Source organism: Rhipicephalus microplus, chromosome 7, assembly GCF_043290135.1.
Source record: "Rhipicephalus microplus isolate Deutch F79 chromosome 7, USDA_Rmic, whole genome shotgun sequence".
In the NCBI taxonomy this organism is placed as follows: Eukaryota; Metazoa; Arthropoda; class Arachnida; order Ixodida; family Ixodidae; genus Rhipicephalus; species Rhipicephalus microplus.
Window position 1 is genome coordinate 116,156,530 of NC_134706.1, and position 17,761 is coordinate 116,174,290.

Here is a 17,761-nt window from a genome sequence, read left to right on the forward strand (position 1 = left end):
GTACAAAGAAAGACTGCTGCTGGACGCACGAAGTTACATGCAAAGCGCATCGTGTATTTTATAGCCATTTTCTCTGTCGGTCGTCTAGCACACACTTTTCGTTAGGCTACTTGTTTATCTCCGGGATCTGTGGGAAAGGATCTTTTAGAAAATGCTTATGAGTAGGTGGGGGAGGATTACTAAAGGTCATTGCCGGAAAGGTGGAATAAGGCATGGGCGCTGCAATGGACAAATGGTTTTCGGAGAAAGTGCCTAGTGTATAGGTGTCCAGAGGACCATAGTATTTAGACGTGTATTAGAAGATGGAACAAAGCTGTGAACCTAAAGGGCGAACGCTGTAACAACTGACGTGGGAAACTAAACTCAAATGTGCACAAGAAGGCGCTGTAGTGTAAGAGCGAACAAAAAAATACAGCCAATGCGTCCAATATGAAGCACGATGACACTTCTTATTCACAAAGGCTCCGGCAAAAACACTTCTTTAGGAATTTTCCCTCTCTGCGATTGTACATCTTTCTCTGAGCAGGTACATTTTAAACACGCGATTTCTTAGATTATCATGTTGTGCATATTTATATACACAATGCAGCTTCAGCTACGCGGGAAATACACGAAACACTCCTACAGCACACGCTAACAACAAATATTTGCGTGCTTTATAGTTCAGTAGCCGTATGCGGAAAGAGGTCCTTATTTTGGCGGAAGTTAACAAAAGTAGTTGTTCTGGCACAACTTTCAACTTCTTTCTAGTGATCATCATACAGTTATTCCTAGTTGTGACTGTATAAGAGTGCATGTGTCGCTCAGCGATGTAGTGCACGATCTGCCGGCTCTGATCATGCAACTGCACAAAAAGAAGTTCGTAAATGGTAAACTTGGATGGTACGTGAATATCAAGCCGCGGTGCCTCGTAGACTTTACAGCCAACATTTCGTAATCGGCTACGGTTATGAGCTCTGCGCACATTTTTTGACCCTTTCGTTTCTTAACAGAGCCGTCCGGAAAACTGACATGGGAAAACAACTGGATCACCTTTCTCGATACCATGCTTCAGTTCTGCATACTTGCGGACCTCTGCCGCACCTTTCAGCTGCCCGTCGCAATTCGGTCGGTTGTCATAGACACCAAAGTTCACGCACAGATGGTGGAATCCATGTCGGAGGAAGGTATGTGTCCAGTACTGAGAAATTATCTGGCTTGGAAAGGCAACTTGTGCCACATTATAATGCTCTTCTTGCTTACTTAAGATGTTCTCACTTCTTCATGTTTATCTTCGAATAGCTAAGCCACTGCGGATACTGCTGTGTTAACGCAAAGAGGCTTTGAAGCGAATGTTCTTACTGCTCTTCTTTTTCTGCATCGAACATTTGGCTCACCATGAAGGTGACACTTTAGCCAGCGTAGGGTCCAAAAAGTTAGTCCAAATATTCGGAGGTCATGCATACTGAAAATCATGTCTGTCAGCTTAACAACTCTTCATTCCTTCATTCACCTTCGGATGATATTTCATTTCCAACTGTGGTAGGTGAATCGTTTCTTTTTATATTGCATTTTTTATTCAGTGATTGACCTAATCAGCCAGAAAATGTTAGCGTTTCAAGTAGCAGTCATGTGTTTTTCATATATATATTTTTTTCTTTGTACAGGTCTGGACGTCATATACGACGGCTACCAAAAAACGTGTCGCGCCGGCGGCGTGGTTGTGAAAGGCCTCAGAAACACTTTATTTGAAAGGCGCCTCATACAACAGGTGCCACAACTCGAAAAGTACCATTTCGTGCCATACATTGACGATGACGAAATGAAGGAGCAACGATATCGGTCGGTGAAGGAGTACGTCAGTGTGTGCTCTGACATCACTCACGGCATATTGAAGCCCTGCGACGAGAACGAAAAAGAGATGGGCATCCCTAAAAATTTTCAATACAAGTTGCCCGGATATTTGTCAAACCGATCCTTAGAGAACTCCACTGACAACGACAGCCTGCTAAATGTTCTCCTCACCCTATCTAAAGGAACGAGCATCCCCACTTATCTGGCATCGAGCGTCCGGTCATTGTTGCACGACCGAAGAAAATGCTTGGAAAGAGACATCCTCAACACGGCGTTGTTCACAGAAGATCCTCTCAGGTGTCTTCTGGACGTCGTTCTGGAGAATACTGGCTTCGGAGTGGTCCAAGTTCTCGAACTTGCTGCCAAAAAAAATTCGTTACTCCTCGCTCCTTGGGCACTTCAATGGCTGTCTCTGCAGGACATCCGGTTTAAGATCAAGTACGCCATACTTCATCCTTCACCGGAGGATCTGGCACCAAATCATGTGCCGGATGGTGCCAGCATAGTTAAGTACGACTCATCAAGTGCACCACAAAAACGCATCCGAGACGCAGAGTTAACTATTGTGGTTCGTGGTGTCTTCGACACGAACAGCAATACAAATTCCCTGCTCAAGCACCTATCGCAGTGTAAGGAGAAAAGTTTCGTTCTGTTGTCACAAAGGACAGAACTCACTCCAGCTGAGATGTTTCTGTCATCCGCGGACGGCACTGCTTTTCGGAGACACTCAGACGACGAGGTTATCGCTGCATTCAAAGCGCGTGGATTGCTACTTGTGGGCCTCAAATCGAACAGCTTGTCCTCGTTGCTGCTGTTTCGAAACTGTTCAACGGCTTCAGAAATTTGTAAGCAGGCTGTGATAACGGTGAAAAACAGCGGATTCAAATGGGTCGAGAAGCTCAGGAAAAAGGTTCTGGAGTACGACATGAAGCCAGACGGAGAGAACATTTGGATTCTCGCACAGGACGCTGGTACCAGCGGCATCCTTGGTCTCACCAACAACCTCATTGAGGAGACCGGTGGACGCCGCGTTAGGTGAGATATAACATCCCCATTAGAGTTTCTTTTTACCATGATTTATTCATTAAATTTGTCATGAATTGAAAACTTTTACTCATTTTTAATTGCAGAGTAAATCTGCACCCATTTTAAAATATTTCTTCTGCTAAGGACATGTTCAATATGCAATAATCGATATGAACATCTTTCACGACAGCACGTTTTTGGCATGCATACTTGAATAAGAATTTATACAAGCACAAACACTAAATTGAACTTCGTAGTTTTACTACCTCAATCATATACGGGGATAATATATTACGCGCAGCCAGTCAGGCCACTGTGTAGTATAAAATGAAATCCTAAAACGAACAGGACGGGTGCAATAAGTTTACTTCATTCGCATTTGCCTTATACTGAAGCGGCCAGCATATCAGCGTATTTCGTGATCCATGTTACTACGCAAAATTGGACTTGTCTATGTACTATTATATTGCTCTAGGTGCGTGTTTGATGCGACCCCGAATGGTTCCAACGATGTCTTCGACTTCAGCCCAAGCAATCTGAACTACGCGGACGCTCTTCAACAAGACTTGCTGATGAACGTGAGCCGTAATGGACAATGGGGTTCATACAAGTACCTGTCTTTCACTTCTGGTGAGTTTCATATATTTGTGAGCGTTTGGCTACTTTGACAAATAATCTGGGAAAGAGCTTTGGGTGGCCAGTCCCAGCCCTTTCGGAGAGTAGGTTGGAACTGGTGGGAAATATTTGCTAAAATATAATCGTAGAAAATCTATGAGAGAGCGCGCCAAATAACATGCCTTCGCAGACTCCTTCTTAAAACGCACTTTACGAACGTTAATAATTTCCGCATTTACTCAAATATAGTGCTGCGTTCCTTGTATTAGTAGTACATTGAAGCTGATACTTTCAGTACGAAGGGCCAACCATGGTAGATCAGTTGCTATGGTGCTAAGTTCTGACCCGATAGTCACGAATTTGATCCTGGCCTTAGTGGTCGAATTTTTGTGAAGGTGAAGTGCCAGAGACCTGTGTACTGTGCGATACCAGTGCATCTGAAAGGACACGCGAAATTTCCGGAGCCCTCCACTACTGTTTCTGTCACAGTCACATCATAGTTGTGAGACGTATCAAGCAAGATGTTATATTATTATTATTATTATTATTAGTAGTAGTAGTAGTAGTAGTAGTAGTAGTAGTAGTAGTAGTAGTAGTAGTAGTAGTAGTAGTAGTAGCAGTAGTAGTAGTCCAGCACCAAGGCTCCCAGCCGGGACGCATGCTTGCTGTGTTCCTGCCAGTTCTTCGGTAAGCGGCAGTTCATTCACAGTGAAAGAAGCTCTATCCATGCTCACACGAACTGTGTGACCCGGCCTGATGAAGAGCTGCAACTTCTGGAATCTGCATTACGTTTATTTTGTGGGAATTTGTGGAATCCGCGGCATGCTGATGCTAGCCCTAGCGAAAACGACAATGTCGCTTGAATGCAGCTCAGAAACCAGTTACCCCTTGTTAGGAATGAGGTGTCGGGACATGCCACCACGTTCATGACTGTAGCAACCTTGGGTAGCATGGTCCTTGTTGGAGCCATCCGAGTCTCAGAAGAAGACGAATCGAGGAGCCGGAGTAGCAAAAAGAAGCGTTTATGTACAACATTTACATGTTTAGAGTAGCATGGAACAACATGAAACAGATGAAGCGCACCCGAGCGTTTCTTCGCTCACGTTTTATACACTCTGTCTTCCCAAGACTCACTGTGAGAGAAAACAGTTGAGTTCAGGTCCCTCCAATAGGATTGTCCTTCAGCACTCCACCCCTGAGCCGGCAGTCAAACCTTTTTCCAGAAAAGTGCAAGGGCACGCACACCTGGTTGTACAGGGAAGAGCAATACGTCACAACGGGCTCAGTTCAAAGACCTGGAATTCCTCGCGTCCTGGAATTCCTGGAATTTCTCCGGCTGGAAAGACTCCAGGTTGACTCATCTGGCACTGCTAGCTTTTTGCTGGCCCCGAACACAATGCACCGAGGCACGGTCGCTACCCAGGAATGTAGAAAGCGTTCTCGCGGAACAATTTCGGATGCGAGGCCCATTGGCTGGTGTACCACGCCGACAAGGCGGCAGGTCTGGCTGCAATGGTCCTTCCGAGTAGTCATGTAGGTCTAAAGAGTATTAGGTCCGGGGGCTCAGCAGACTCGCCGCATCACCGCTGTAGTTGAAGCTGCCTTGGAATGTCACTCCACACAGGACGACGATTTCCGGTAGAAACCAGTAAGGCCACAGCACAACACCCTCCACGTATGCCGCTACTGGCGCTTATCTCGCCGGCTTTTTTGGGAGCCAGTCACCAGGTATTTATTAGTTAGTGCGGGTGTGTGTGTTTGAATGTTTGAATTTTTTGTTGTTGTTTTTTTTCTTTTGCCACCCCGTTGGGGAGGTGCGCGTACATTGAACACGCAAATTTTTGTAGTAGAGCTTGGACTTTCTTTTTTTTTCGTAGTGCAGGGCTCGAGTTTAGTAATTATCGAGTATAGAGACAATTGGCGTCAGAAAGGCATGGTTAAAAAGACTGTAAAGTGTTCAGGAAGTGGAGTGGGTTTAAAAGTGGACCCAAGCGTAGAAGCGGATGGAGAAGAGGCTGACGCGAAGTATAGGCAATGTGAGGTCGAGGGAAAAAATGGAGAAAATGATGGTTGCCCAGAGTGAACTGCTGATGAGAATCGCCAAACTTGAAACTGCGTTGGCGACAGAGCAAGAGAAAACGAGGGCAATGGGAGAAAGACTGAAGTCCGCCGAGGAAGTGCTAGCGAAGCTGAACAAAGGAGCGACCTACCGAGAGAACAGTAGGGAACCGGCAACCAGAACCGTGGAGAAGGAGAAGCAAGCAAGCTTGGAAAAACAGGTTTAGCCGGTTCAACTGTCGCAAGGCCCAGCTTCAGCGAGGTAGTGGTGGGGCAGGGAGGAAACAAAGCAGCCGGCGTCACAGGTGCAAGTAGCCCCCAGGTGCAGAACGCTCCAGCGGAAAAGTCACAGCATGTGATAACCACCGGGGACTCAAATTTAAATCGATGCACAGAAGCCATCAAAGAGAGGGTAAGAGGTGACAAGAGGGTTGCAGTAGGGGCGTTCCCAGGACGCAAGCTGAAAGCAGTCATGAAGCAAGCGAGCGCAAAGCTCAAAACGACCGCTGATAGACGAAACCTCGCGATAATTTCAGGCGGTTTAAACGATGTCCTAAATGAAGATGCAGCAGGACTAGCAGCCACACTGGCGAAAGGCGTCGATGACATGCGCGCCACTTCTCCTAAGGTGCAGGTAGTGATATGCACGATACCGGAGGTACCGGTGCGTGATATCAACCTGCAAAGAACGGTGGTCAACGCAAACCAAGAGATATGGCGGATGAGTCGAGAGAAAGGCTTTGAGGTGGTGGAAATAAACAGAGAGGTGCATAGGTGGGGGGGTTTTCAACGAGACAGAATTCACTTCGATGGGCGGCTAGGTCATGAGGTGAGTTGGCGACTTGCAGGACGCGCAGTAGCTTTTTTGGGGGGCAAGCGAGCCCTTCGGGGTGCAGGATAGAAGTAACGAGGAAAACCAGAGAGACTCTTCGACAGGTGGTATGGACAGATACGATTCCAAAGTGGCACCAATATTTAAGATAGGTAGAGTCCGGGGCATAAATAGACGTAGCCACGAGCGCCGAGCCAATTCAGACATAGGGTATATTAACATGCAGGGTGGTAGGAACAGGCTGAAGTGGGAAGAGATAGAAGAACAGCTAAGGGAAGAGAGACCGATGGTATACGGTTTTGTAGAAACACATCTCAGGGACATGGAACAACATCCGAACAATCCGGACTACGCGTGGGAGTATTGTAATAGAACAGAAGGCAGCAGAAAGGGGGGTGGTATTGGGGCATTCATTCATAAAAGTACAGACTGGCAAAGGGTCAAGCAGGAGTGCAAGGAACATTTATGGCTAAAAGGGAAAGTGGCAGGTCAAATGACACTCCTTGATTGATTGATTTGTGGGGTTTAACGTCCCAAAACCACCATTTGATTATGAGAGACGCTGTAGTGGAGGGCTCCAAAAATTTTGACCACCTGGGGTTCTTTAACGTGCACCCAAATCTGAGTACACGGGCCTACAACATTTCCGCCTCCATCGGAAATGCAGCCGCCGCAGCCGGGAATCGAACCCGCGACCTGCGGGTCAGCAGCCGAGTACCTTAGCCACTAGACCACCGTGGCGGGGCAAAAATGACACTCCTTGGTTTTGTGTACTTGTGGACGGGAGCAAAGGCCAGAGAGGAAAACCAGGCAATGGTAGAGTGTATATCAAAAGACATTCAGGAGTTAGAAAGAGAGTGCGAGATAATTATACTAGGAGACATGAATGCGCACATAGAAGATATAGATGGGTATACCGACCCGACAGGCAAAATGATCATGGGTATGTGTGAAAGGCTTGATTTGATCATTTGCAACAGTACCGAGAAGTGTGAAGGGCAAATAACATGGGAGGTAGGAAGGCTTCAGTCGACGATAGATTATGCACTGATGTCACATAGGATGTATGATAAGCTCAGGGAAATGCACATAGATGAAGGAGGCTCCAGAAGTCGGGGTAGCGATCACAAACGTATCAAGCTAAGTTTTGGAAGAGCAGTGAAAGTGGGAAGCAGACAAGATGAGCAACTACAGGAAAATTTTTATCCAGAAAGGCAAATTGAAATAGCCACTAAACAAATTGAGAAAGTAATCACGGAGGATAATAAGACAGTGTGGACATACACGAATCTAATTAGACTCTTTGAGCTAGAGCTTGCTAAGACGCGTGACAAGTCACCCCGGAAAAGAAGACACAAACCCAAAAGTTGGTGGGATGAGGAAGTTAAGAGAGCCATAGCAAAACGTCAGGAAGCCTCTAGGGAACACAGACATGCTAAGCAGCGGGGTGAACCGACAGATGATGTGGAAAGAAAATGGGCAACCTTTCTAAGCTGTAGAAGGGATGCATCCCTTCTGATCAATGAAAAGATTAGAAGGAAGGGAGCTCAGTGGCTGGCAGAAGTACATAAAAAAGATAGAAAGGCAGCTGCGAAATTTTGGAACCATCTAAACTCCCTAAGAAATGAGACGAGCCTAGAGCAGAACTTTATAACTACAGCCCAAGGTGCTAGGCTAGAAGGGGCCGAAGCTATTGAATATATAAGAACAAGGGTGACAGAAAAATTTCAACAAAGAAGTACTTTATGCACCACAATAGACAAAGACGAATCAAGTGGGGCGATGGCTCCATTTTCACAACAAGAGTGGGAAAGGGCTGAGAAAAGGGTTCCTAGTAGTACATCAACAGGCCCAGATGGCATTCCAATTAGGCTGATAAAAACATTAAGTCCGAAGTCTAATCAGGCTTTGAGAGAGGCAGTGAGTACAATAATAATCGATGGTGAAGTTCCCAATGGATGGAAACTTAGCAGGATGAGCATGATCTATAAAGGAAAGGGGGACAAAGCTGACATAAACAACTACCGTCCTATAACAGTGACATCAGTGGTCTACAGGCTGGCGATGCAGATTATAAAGGAAAAACGGCAGGCGTGGATAGAGGATGAGGGGGTGCTGGGGGAACTGTAGAATGGGTTTCGGAAACACAGGAGGTTGGAAGACAATCTGCTCTCACTGACGCAGTGCATCGAAATAGCAGAAAAAGAACACAGGCCCCTGTGGCTAGCATTTTTGGATATCAAGGGAGCGTACGATAGCGGGGTTCAAGAGGAATTGTGGGGAATACTGGACACACTAGGCGTGAAACATGTAGTCACTAATCTTTTAAAGGGTGTCTATAAAGGTAACAAGGTAGTTATAAAGTGGAAAAAACAGGTATCCAAGCCTGCAGAGGTAAAACGGGGGCTTAGGCAGGGGTGCCCCCTGTCACCCTTATTATTCATGATGTACCTACAAGGATTCGAGGCAAAATTAGAGGGAAGTGGACTGGGCTTCAACCTCTCATTAGTCAAACAAGGAAAACCTATTGATCAGGCACTACCAGCATTAATGTACGCAGATGATATAGTGCTAATGGCCAACAACAAGGAAGATTTGCAGAGATTGATGGACATCTGCGGTAATGAAGGAGATAGGTTAGATTTTATATTCAGTAGGGAAAAATCAGCAGTCATGATTTTTAATGACAACGAAGGTAGTGAGCTTAGAATACAGGAGGTCACGCTAGAGATAACAGATAAATACAAATATCTGGGCGTATGGATAAGCAATGGGACCGAGTATCTGAGGGAACACGAAATATACGTGACGACTAAAGGTAACAGGAATGCAGCAGTCATGAACAATAGGGCACTGTGGAATTACAATAGGTATGATGTGAGAGGAATATGGAAAGGGGTCATGGTTCCTGGGCTGACGTTCAGCAATGCAGTCTTGTGCATGAGATCAGAAGTTCAAGCAAGATTAGAAATTAAGCAACGTGGAATAGGTAGGCTTGCTTTAGGAGCTCACGGGAATACACCAAATCAGGGAGTACACGTGTGATATGGGATGGACATCATTTGAGGGCCGGGAAGCTAGCAGCAAGATAAAATTTGAGAAGAAGCGATTGAGAGAAATGGGGGAAGAGCGTTGGGCTAGGAAGGTTTTCAGCTACTTGTACATGAAGAATCTTGATACAAAATGGAGGAAGCGAACCAGGAAGCTGACTGGTAAATACTTAGAAAACAGCAGGTGGCCAAACCAAAGAGAACTATCGGTTAAGAAAAAAGTGAAGCAAACGGAGACTGACATGTGGAGAATAGGCATGATTAAGAAGTCCGCACTAGAGATCTATCGAACTTTTAAGCAGGAAATTGCGAAGGAAAGGATCTATGATAATACCCGGGGTAGTTCTTTACTGTTTGAGGTTAGGACGGGAGTACTGCGAACCAAGACATACCGGGCAAAATACGAAGGGGTCGACACAGTATGCAGTGCGTGTGGAGAGGAAGAAGAAACTGCCGAACACTTGATAATGCTCTGTAAAGGGCTTCACCCTATAGTTCCGGATGATGGCGCAGAGTTTTTCAAAGCACTGGGATTGAGGGACAGCGAGGGCAAAATAGACTTTAAGCGGGTAGACTTAACTAGAAGGAGGTTATCTGATTGGTGGCTAAAGTCAAGGCACGAGTGAAAATCAAACCCTTCACTGCGAAGTACGAATCCTCAACTTCATTAAAAAAAAGATAAATGTAATGGTTAGTTCACTAAGTATTACGGCTAGGTGGCGTTAGCCGCCACCCGATCTAAAGGGTACAGCCATATCCATCTATCCATACATCCATGCGCCATCTCTTCCTCATGGCACGTGTATTTTGTGTATACAGACTACCAATGTCTTAGCCTTTATAACATCGCTTCTAACGATCCACCAACCGCGTAGATCTCAAAAAAGAAATTGCATTTCTCACTGAGAACTTTCTCTTTCTTACCCCATCGGCAGATGATGCTTCTCCTTATCGCTTTTTGCATTCACTACAGATGACCTGCAAAAGACAACCACGACATATGCATTCCTAAATATACGGAGCCGCGGAGACCTCTCCAGCTTCCACTGGTGTGAATCTCCCCTAAGCTATGCCTCTCTGTCCAGCATCATTGCCAATGGTGGGATGCTTTGTGATGTCTACTGTGCACCACTCAACTTCCACGACATTTTGCTGGCCACCGGAAAGATTGCACCGGAAGCTCTGCCAGGTCAGTACAGCGCGAATGACGCGAAACTTCTGAACCATGTTCATAACTCAAGCAATAATGCTATGGCACTCCAAGCACCTCATCTTTACCAAATGTCCGCTACGGTGGTATAGTGGTTATGATGTTCAGCTGCTCACCCAAACGTCGCAGATATGATTCCTGCCGCGGCGGTCACATTTCAATGGAATAGAGGGAGTAGAGGCCCATGTTTGTGCGATGTGTGTGTGCATGGTAAAATGCGCCAGATGGTCGAAATTTCTGAATCCCTTCCCTACTGCCTCTCATAATCATATCGTGGTTTTGGGGCATTTCACCGCAAATAATATTAATAATAATAATAATAATAATAAAAATAATAATAATAATAATAATAATAATAATAATAATAATAATAATAGTATATATTTACCACGTGGAGGCGTTGTTCTGATAAAATTGTAATAAAGGGGAATAGAAACCTCCATATGTTTTGCCTGTGCCACCACGGAAAAGAATCAAGTTTGCGATGAGCGGCAAGTTTCTTAATCAGTTTAAAACTCTTGATTTCGCTCTATAAAGTCTCGTTGTATTGTTCTTGCGTGCGTCGAATATTCTGATTGTTTGTTTTTACTGCTAAAAACAACAACTTAGTACTCGAAGAGTAACCGTCAATTCTTTTCGACATTTGTTGATTTTTTGGGTACACCTAAATGTGTAAGTGCGCGAGCGTCGTTACCTTTCGGCACCACTGAAATGTGGCCACCGTGAGCGTGAAAACGAGACCGTGCCTTATTTTTCTAGCTATGCGAGCCCACATTCATTAGCCCCCCCCCCCCCCCCGCTTTCTGCAGCAGCTGGTAAATATCGATTATATGTGTGGTTTAACGTACCAGTACCACCACATGCTTAGGAAAGACCCCGTACCGGAGGGCTTCCGAAAGGTCGACCAACTGGTGTTCTTAACCGTGCACTCAAATATGGGCCTACAGCATTTTCGACTCCATTGCAAATGCAGCTGCCTCAGCCGGGATTTGATCCCGCTACCTGCGGGTCAGCATCCGAGTACCTTAGCTACTAGACCACCTCGGAGGGGTTGTTAAATCTTGGTACAGCTCATCACTAATGTTCTGAAGTATGCCGACTGTTTTGAAGCTGTCAGTGATCTTAGTGAATAATATTTTTTTATTCAAGCTTTGTGTTAATTTAAGAGTGTCGCTATTTGGTCATAAAGAAAGAACCATGTAAGCACAGTTGCTTAAGGCTACCGGGCGAAGAAGCACATAATCATCACATGACGCTCACAAAAGAGCGGATTTGATTATTTTTTCTTTTTTAAAACATTTTGATTGTAACACAGATATCACTCACATGGGAAGGGAAGTTGGAAAAAAACGTTTCTGGTTCCTCTGTCATAGGAATCGTTATAACAAGAGAGCGAAACGCACCTTCGTAGGCGTAGCTCATCGTTTATTATGCTTCGTTTCACCACTATGCGAAGGAATGAATTCCATCGCGGCAAACTGTAGTGGCACGTGAGGAACGGCAAGTAGCTCCAAACATGCAATTATTCGTTGAATCAAAAAGGACGTACGAAAATAATGTACGCAGGATGAGCGCTGTCTAACGATTGTCACAGGTCGACACTAAGAGTGCGCTGCTCAAGCCCCAAGGAGTACGCAAGAACGGAGCACACAAGTATGCGCAGCATGAGCACGAATTTAAAACTTCACAGCTTTGCTGCAAAGACGAAGCAATGAATGTGATAGCAACAAATATAATTTCCTCGGGAAGAATGGCAAGCAGATTGAAACATGCCCCACGTTGCTCACGCACATATGACAAAACAAATGTACTCACAGGTACATATAAACGTGAATAAGTGCCTCATTTGTTACTTCGCTCTGTCTGAAAAGTGCGCCCTTTTCAGTGCGCCCTTTTCAGTGCGCCCTTTTCTTTAAACGGGGGCTGTAGAGCGAGACAGTGACCTTTGTGCGCGCCGTAAGTACATCAGAGTCGTTTCGGTGAAAGCCCAAGGCGTACGATTCTCTCCACCGCGAGGTAAGCGTGAGCCCGCCACCCTTCCCCCATCTCCGCTCGGCTAAGTACGTGTGGGAGATGAGCGCGTGCCTCTGCGTCGTGACAATCTGGCGACGCGCTCTAATGGCGCCATCTCGCTCGTAATGCTAAAAACACAATAGATTTCCCGAAATGTACATCACCAGTGGTAAGTGGTAAACATAAATAGTGGTTCATGCCTCGCACGCCCCTGTGCTCCGCCGCGGTGGTCTAGTGGCTAAGGTACTCGGCTGCTGACCCGCAGGTCGCGGGTTCGATTCCCGGCTGCGGCGGCTGCATTCCCGATGGAGGCGGAAATGTCGTAGGCCCGTGTACTCAGATTTGGGTGCACGTTAAAGAACCCCAGGTGGGCAAAATTTCCGGAGCCCTCCACTACGGCGTCTCTCATAATCAAATGGTGGTTTTGGGACGTTAAACCCCACAAATCAATCAATCGCACGCCCCTGTGGTTAACGCCTGGCACTCATAAGCAAGAGGTCGGACGTCCAATTGCACGTGCCAAAGTCTTTTCCAGGAATATGTTTCGTTCTTGCGTTTTCATATATTTAGAAACGTATGCATAAACGGTGAATGACGTCGACGCCGATTCCGGCAGCACAATCCAACCACGAGTGTTCATATAATTGCTATCGCTATAAAACTGTCACGGTTCTAACTTCTTTAAGTGTGAATGGCACGCACGTTTCACAAAAGCACCCGCTGCAGTGAGCAATGTGGCCTTCTTGCAGTCGTGGTTAGAGCACAAGACGTACAAATCATTCTAATAGATGACCAGTAAAAAACGAAGGATTGTGGGATGCACCGTCTGCTGCCTGTTTCTGGTTCGAGAAGAGTAGACAAGGGCCAACCACTCCACCGCAAGCCTCAGATTATTCGGGATTCACACGTGGAGTCGCCCGCTTATCTTAGTCTTGATAAATCATGGTTGGTTGTTCAGCCGTTGGCTGCTCCAATATGAGCATGGAAGGCAAATGCAGTCATAAATTCTCATGGAATTAACAAAGAAAAATAAGGTGGGCCACGGCTGTGAAGAGAGACACAGCGAAAGTAAACTTTTGGGTACCGAACATTGAAGTCAGAGTGTGCTAAGACCATTTTATTGCGGAAAAATGTGTATTCTACAGTAACAAAAAGTTTACGAATGAAGTTTCTGTGAATATTATATCAATAAATGAATTGTTGCACAGGTACGCCTAGCAAAGGTGTTATGGGAACGCGTGGGGGAATTATACTTGCCATATGAGATGAGTGCCGGCCATTGTACCCATATATATGAAATAAAAACGCGAAACCTTCACTCAAGTGTAAGTTTACACGAAGCGCTGGAAGGGTACATTAGCATCTTCGTCGTACTGTGCGCCAAAACGGCATACAAAGGAAGAAGTGCGTTAAGGAAGCGCGGGCTTTCGATTATTCGGCGCTGTCTATGTCTGACTGCATCGCTTATGTGCCGCCACACCGCGCAGCCTAATCAAGATCAGCGTTTGAATAAGCATCTGGCCTCGACTGAGAAATTGATGTTTTCATGCGCTAAAGGCTAGAAGGAAAAGATATCTCAACACACTAAATAAGTGCTGCACTTCATACCGATCAATCGACAATGTCACCCGAAGCAGCGATCCCAAATCGAACTCTTAGCACACTGCTAGTCGTCCCCATCAGCTTAGATCATAAAGGGGGATTTTTTCACTGTATTAACTTATTATACAACAAAAAATGCCTTCTGTATCGACTGATCTGCTAGCCAAACTGACAGTACCCCCGAGCAGCATAAAAGCATTGCAGGTCATCTTAGTGCAATGAACGTTTCCTTGTGGTTCATGGTTTTCGTAGCTTGTCATCGTCGCAGCCACGATTCGCAAAAACAAAAAAACTTCTTAAGCACTGACATTGTACGGAGTAGTGCTTTTTTCAACGGAGCAGTACAAAACTGCGCGCGTGCCACTGCTAACCTGCTTGGTGCGTCAAACCGGAAGCCGTCGTATCCCACAGTTTCCTGCGATTGCCCACATTACCGGTCACCTATTGTGGAATAAGCGCACGCATGTCGTAACGCATAAGGCGACTACCATTAAAGTGCGCTGGTCCCGTCATCGCGCTAGAGGTACCACTGAGGAAGAAGACATGCTGAAGACATTGATCTTCGAGTAGCGCCATTGTGTCTATAGATAGCTCGCCATTAGTATGCTGAAATAACAGCATACTAGCGTCGTTTTGCGCCGTGCGCTCAGGAGCGAGTGGTCATAGGTTCGACGCCTGGCTGAGGGAATTGTTTTCTTCTAGCTTTATCTGTTATCTAGAAAGTGCACATTTGACAACGTAATGTCGATGACGAAATAACGTCGGTGGAGCCGTGGTGGGCAAACACTTTCATGATTAAAATTCCTTTATGTTTTTTGTACAGCGAAATATGCGCAAACTATGAAAGACAGCGCATATTTACTTTTTGACATTACAGCCATGGTAGTATCCATTTTGTTTAATGCACCTTTGTCACTGCATAATTAACAATTTTCTTAATTCCCGCAGTGCCTGTTTGTGTTCAACACATGACTACGCAAGGGTATCTACAAACGTGTTATTGGAAAGTTCTCCAGGTAGCTTGGTGAAAAATTGCAGCATATTCAAGGGGTGAATGATGATGAGTGGACGAAGCTCCGGAAGGAATCATCGGTAAACCGATGATTCTGTGCAAATCACCCAGTCGATCATCCCTTAAAGACGTGAGAAACGCAGCGTGTGTATGCTGTGCCACTTGGCGCAGCATACACACCTGTGCCACCTGCTCTCATACAACAGGGTCTCGTCGGTGTCGCGACGCACCTTCACTGCACGCTTCTGCCTCGCGCGCTCGCACGTAGGGGTTCCGTCTTGGAGCGCGAGCCACCGCCGCCTTGCGCGCACGCCACTCCGCAGCCTTGTCTATCCGCCGACCTTCCGAACACCCGCGCGCGCCAAAACGGCTTTTATTTTACTACACCGCGCCCCCTAGCGTACGGCTTTGCCGACAAACACGTGATGACCAAGTACTTCATGTGACGTCATTCCTATTTTCTCGCGTGCTCGCCACATCGAAGTTCCGTCTTAATGCGCAAGCCGCCGCCGCTTTGCGCTTATCATGCTACAATTAACGCCATCTTGTATCTTGCATTTTCACCATATATGCATTCGTTATATGTACGCGAACCACCCTGTAACAACCACTTCAAGACTTAACGTGAGGTGGCTGCATACACTTACGACGGGACGCAAGACCAACGCCTTAAGGAGCTTCGCCCCTAAAAAGAAGCCCTAATCAGCTTCCTATCAGTGGATCTGGCACGATTTATTTAGTTATGATCACAAAGTGTTTACGAAGCCCATTGACGCTATAGCCATGTTTCACATCTTGCGTTCACAGGCTGGTGTTGTGAGTCTTATAGACATTCAAAATTGATGTTTAAACTTTCATTTCAGGTAAATGGGCCTTTTCCGACTGCGTCATGGGGCTCGAATTCTCTGGCCGAGACGACCAGGGTCGCCGAATAATGTGCATGGCACGAAGCCAAGGCATTGCCACGGTGGCTATCGCGGACCCGGATTTCACGTGGGATGTCCCCGAAACATGGACCCTCGAGGACGCCTGCACTGTTCCGATAGCCTATTCGACGGCCTACTACGCGCTGATAATGCGAGGCAACATGCGACCCGGGGAGACAGTGCTCGTCCACTCTGGCAGTGGAGGTGTCGGCCAGGCGGCAATCGCCATCGCTCTCTCGATGGGGTGCACTGTCTACACCACCGTCGGTAAGTGGCACCAATGTCTTTTTTATCTTGAACGTGTGCTTATATAGTGTTGGTGGATGGTCAAAATCAAATACTCAGAAGCCAGTATCGGCAAAATTGCGGCAAGCCTGGCTTGGCGTAAGTGTGCCTCACGTGCTGTTTTTCTGTCTTCTTTTATTTCCTTCTTTCTGTCGATTTGTGTGATGCTCCCACCTGAAGCTCCATGCAAGCCGGTGGTAGGACCAAGTTACTCGTGAAGCAAACGGTCGTAAACGGTCACAATCAGTGTACCTTAGGTCCGGATTGCGGCCGCAGCGTTGTCGGAGCTTCTTCATTCTGAATTTTCTTTTTTCGAGATGGTAGGTAGATGCATATTTAGTGTGATGCTGGATACTGAGAGTTACTTTTTCTGGCCATGACATTTGAACCACGAAATGGCAATCAACCACATCCGCCTTCCTGCCCCCCCCCTCCTCTGATCAAAGTTGTGCCCCCCGAAAAAATGGCGCCTACGCCCCTGGTGGCCGGTGATCTATACTGAAGTTTACATCCCCATACTGAAGCTTACAGGCAATGGCGATGATCATACGTTCATGCCCCGGTAACAATTATATGTCCCAGTACAAATATATCATATTTCTTTCTCAGAAATGGCTAATCCCCAGCAAGGCCACATTATATATATATATATATATATATATATATATATATATATATATATATATATATATATATATATGGGAAAGAAGTGTATACCTAAGGGCTCGTTTTTCCGTGTTTTAACACAATATTAATGAGGTCTAACAGACAGTAATGCCAAGGAATGTACAGGGGAAGTTATTAGAACCAATGGAATGTAAATAAGAAGAAAGAAGAAAGAAAAGTGGATGAAAAAATAACCAGCCGTGAGCAGGAATCAAACCTACAACCTTCGAATAACGCGTTTGAGCATCGAACGCGTTATTCGAAGGTTGTAGGTTCGATTCCTGCTCATATATATATATATATATATATATATATATATATATATATAGAGAGAGAGAGAGAGAGAGAGAGAGATATAACAGACAGTAATGCCAAGGAATGTACAGGGGAAGTTATTAAAATCAATGGAATGTAAATAAGAAGAAAGAAAAGTGGATGAAAAAATTACCAACTGTGAGCAGGAATCGAACCTACGACCTTCGAATTACGCGTTCGATGCTCTAACCACTGAGCTATCACAGCGGCCCTCCCTCCATCCACTTTTTTGGGTTTATCTGTGAATTTTAGAAGTAGGAGCGACAGTCAGCGCCATCTATAAGCCAAACAACGAGTGTGAAAACACTCTTATGCGCA

General features: G+C 45.8%; 1 protein-coding gene and 1 non-coding gene across 2 annotated transcripts in view; one reads left to right on the forward strand and one right to left on the reverse strand.

Annotated features, from left to right (window-relative positions):
- LOC119179103 (fatty acid synthase-like) overlaps nt 1-17,761 on the forward strand; it is a 146,171-nt gene that overhangs the window by 60,046 nt on the left and 68,364 nt on the right. Inside the window, exons 14-19 of the mRNA XM_075870086.1 lie at nt 993-1,166; nt 1,647-2,868; nt 3,335-3,506; nt 4,682-4,880; nt 10,388-10,603; nt 16,115-16,444. Coding sequence (XP_075726201.1) covers nt 993-1,166; nt 1,647-2,868; nt 3,335-3,506; nt 4,682-4,880; nt 10,388-10,603; nt 16,115-16,444 — 2,313 coding nt within the window. The remainder of the gene's footprint in view (nt 1-992; nt 1,167-1,646; nt 2,869-3,334; nt 3,507-4,681; nt 4,881-10,387; nt 10,604-16,114; nt 16,445-17,761) is intronic.
- On the reverse strand, nt 17,578-17,650 carry TRNAT-CGU (transfer RNA threonine (anticodon CGU)). Its single transcript has one exon. It is a non-coding gene; the product is annotated as a tRNA-Thr (tRNA).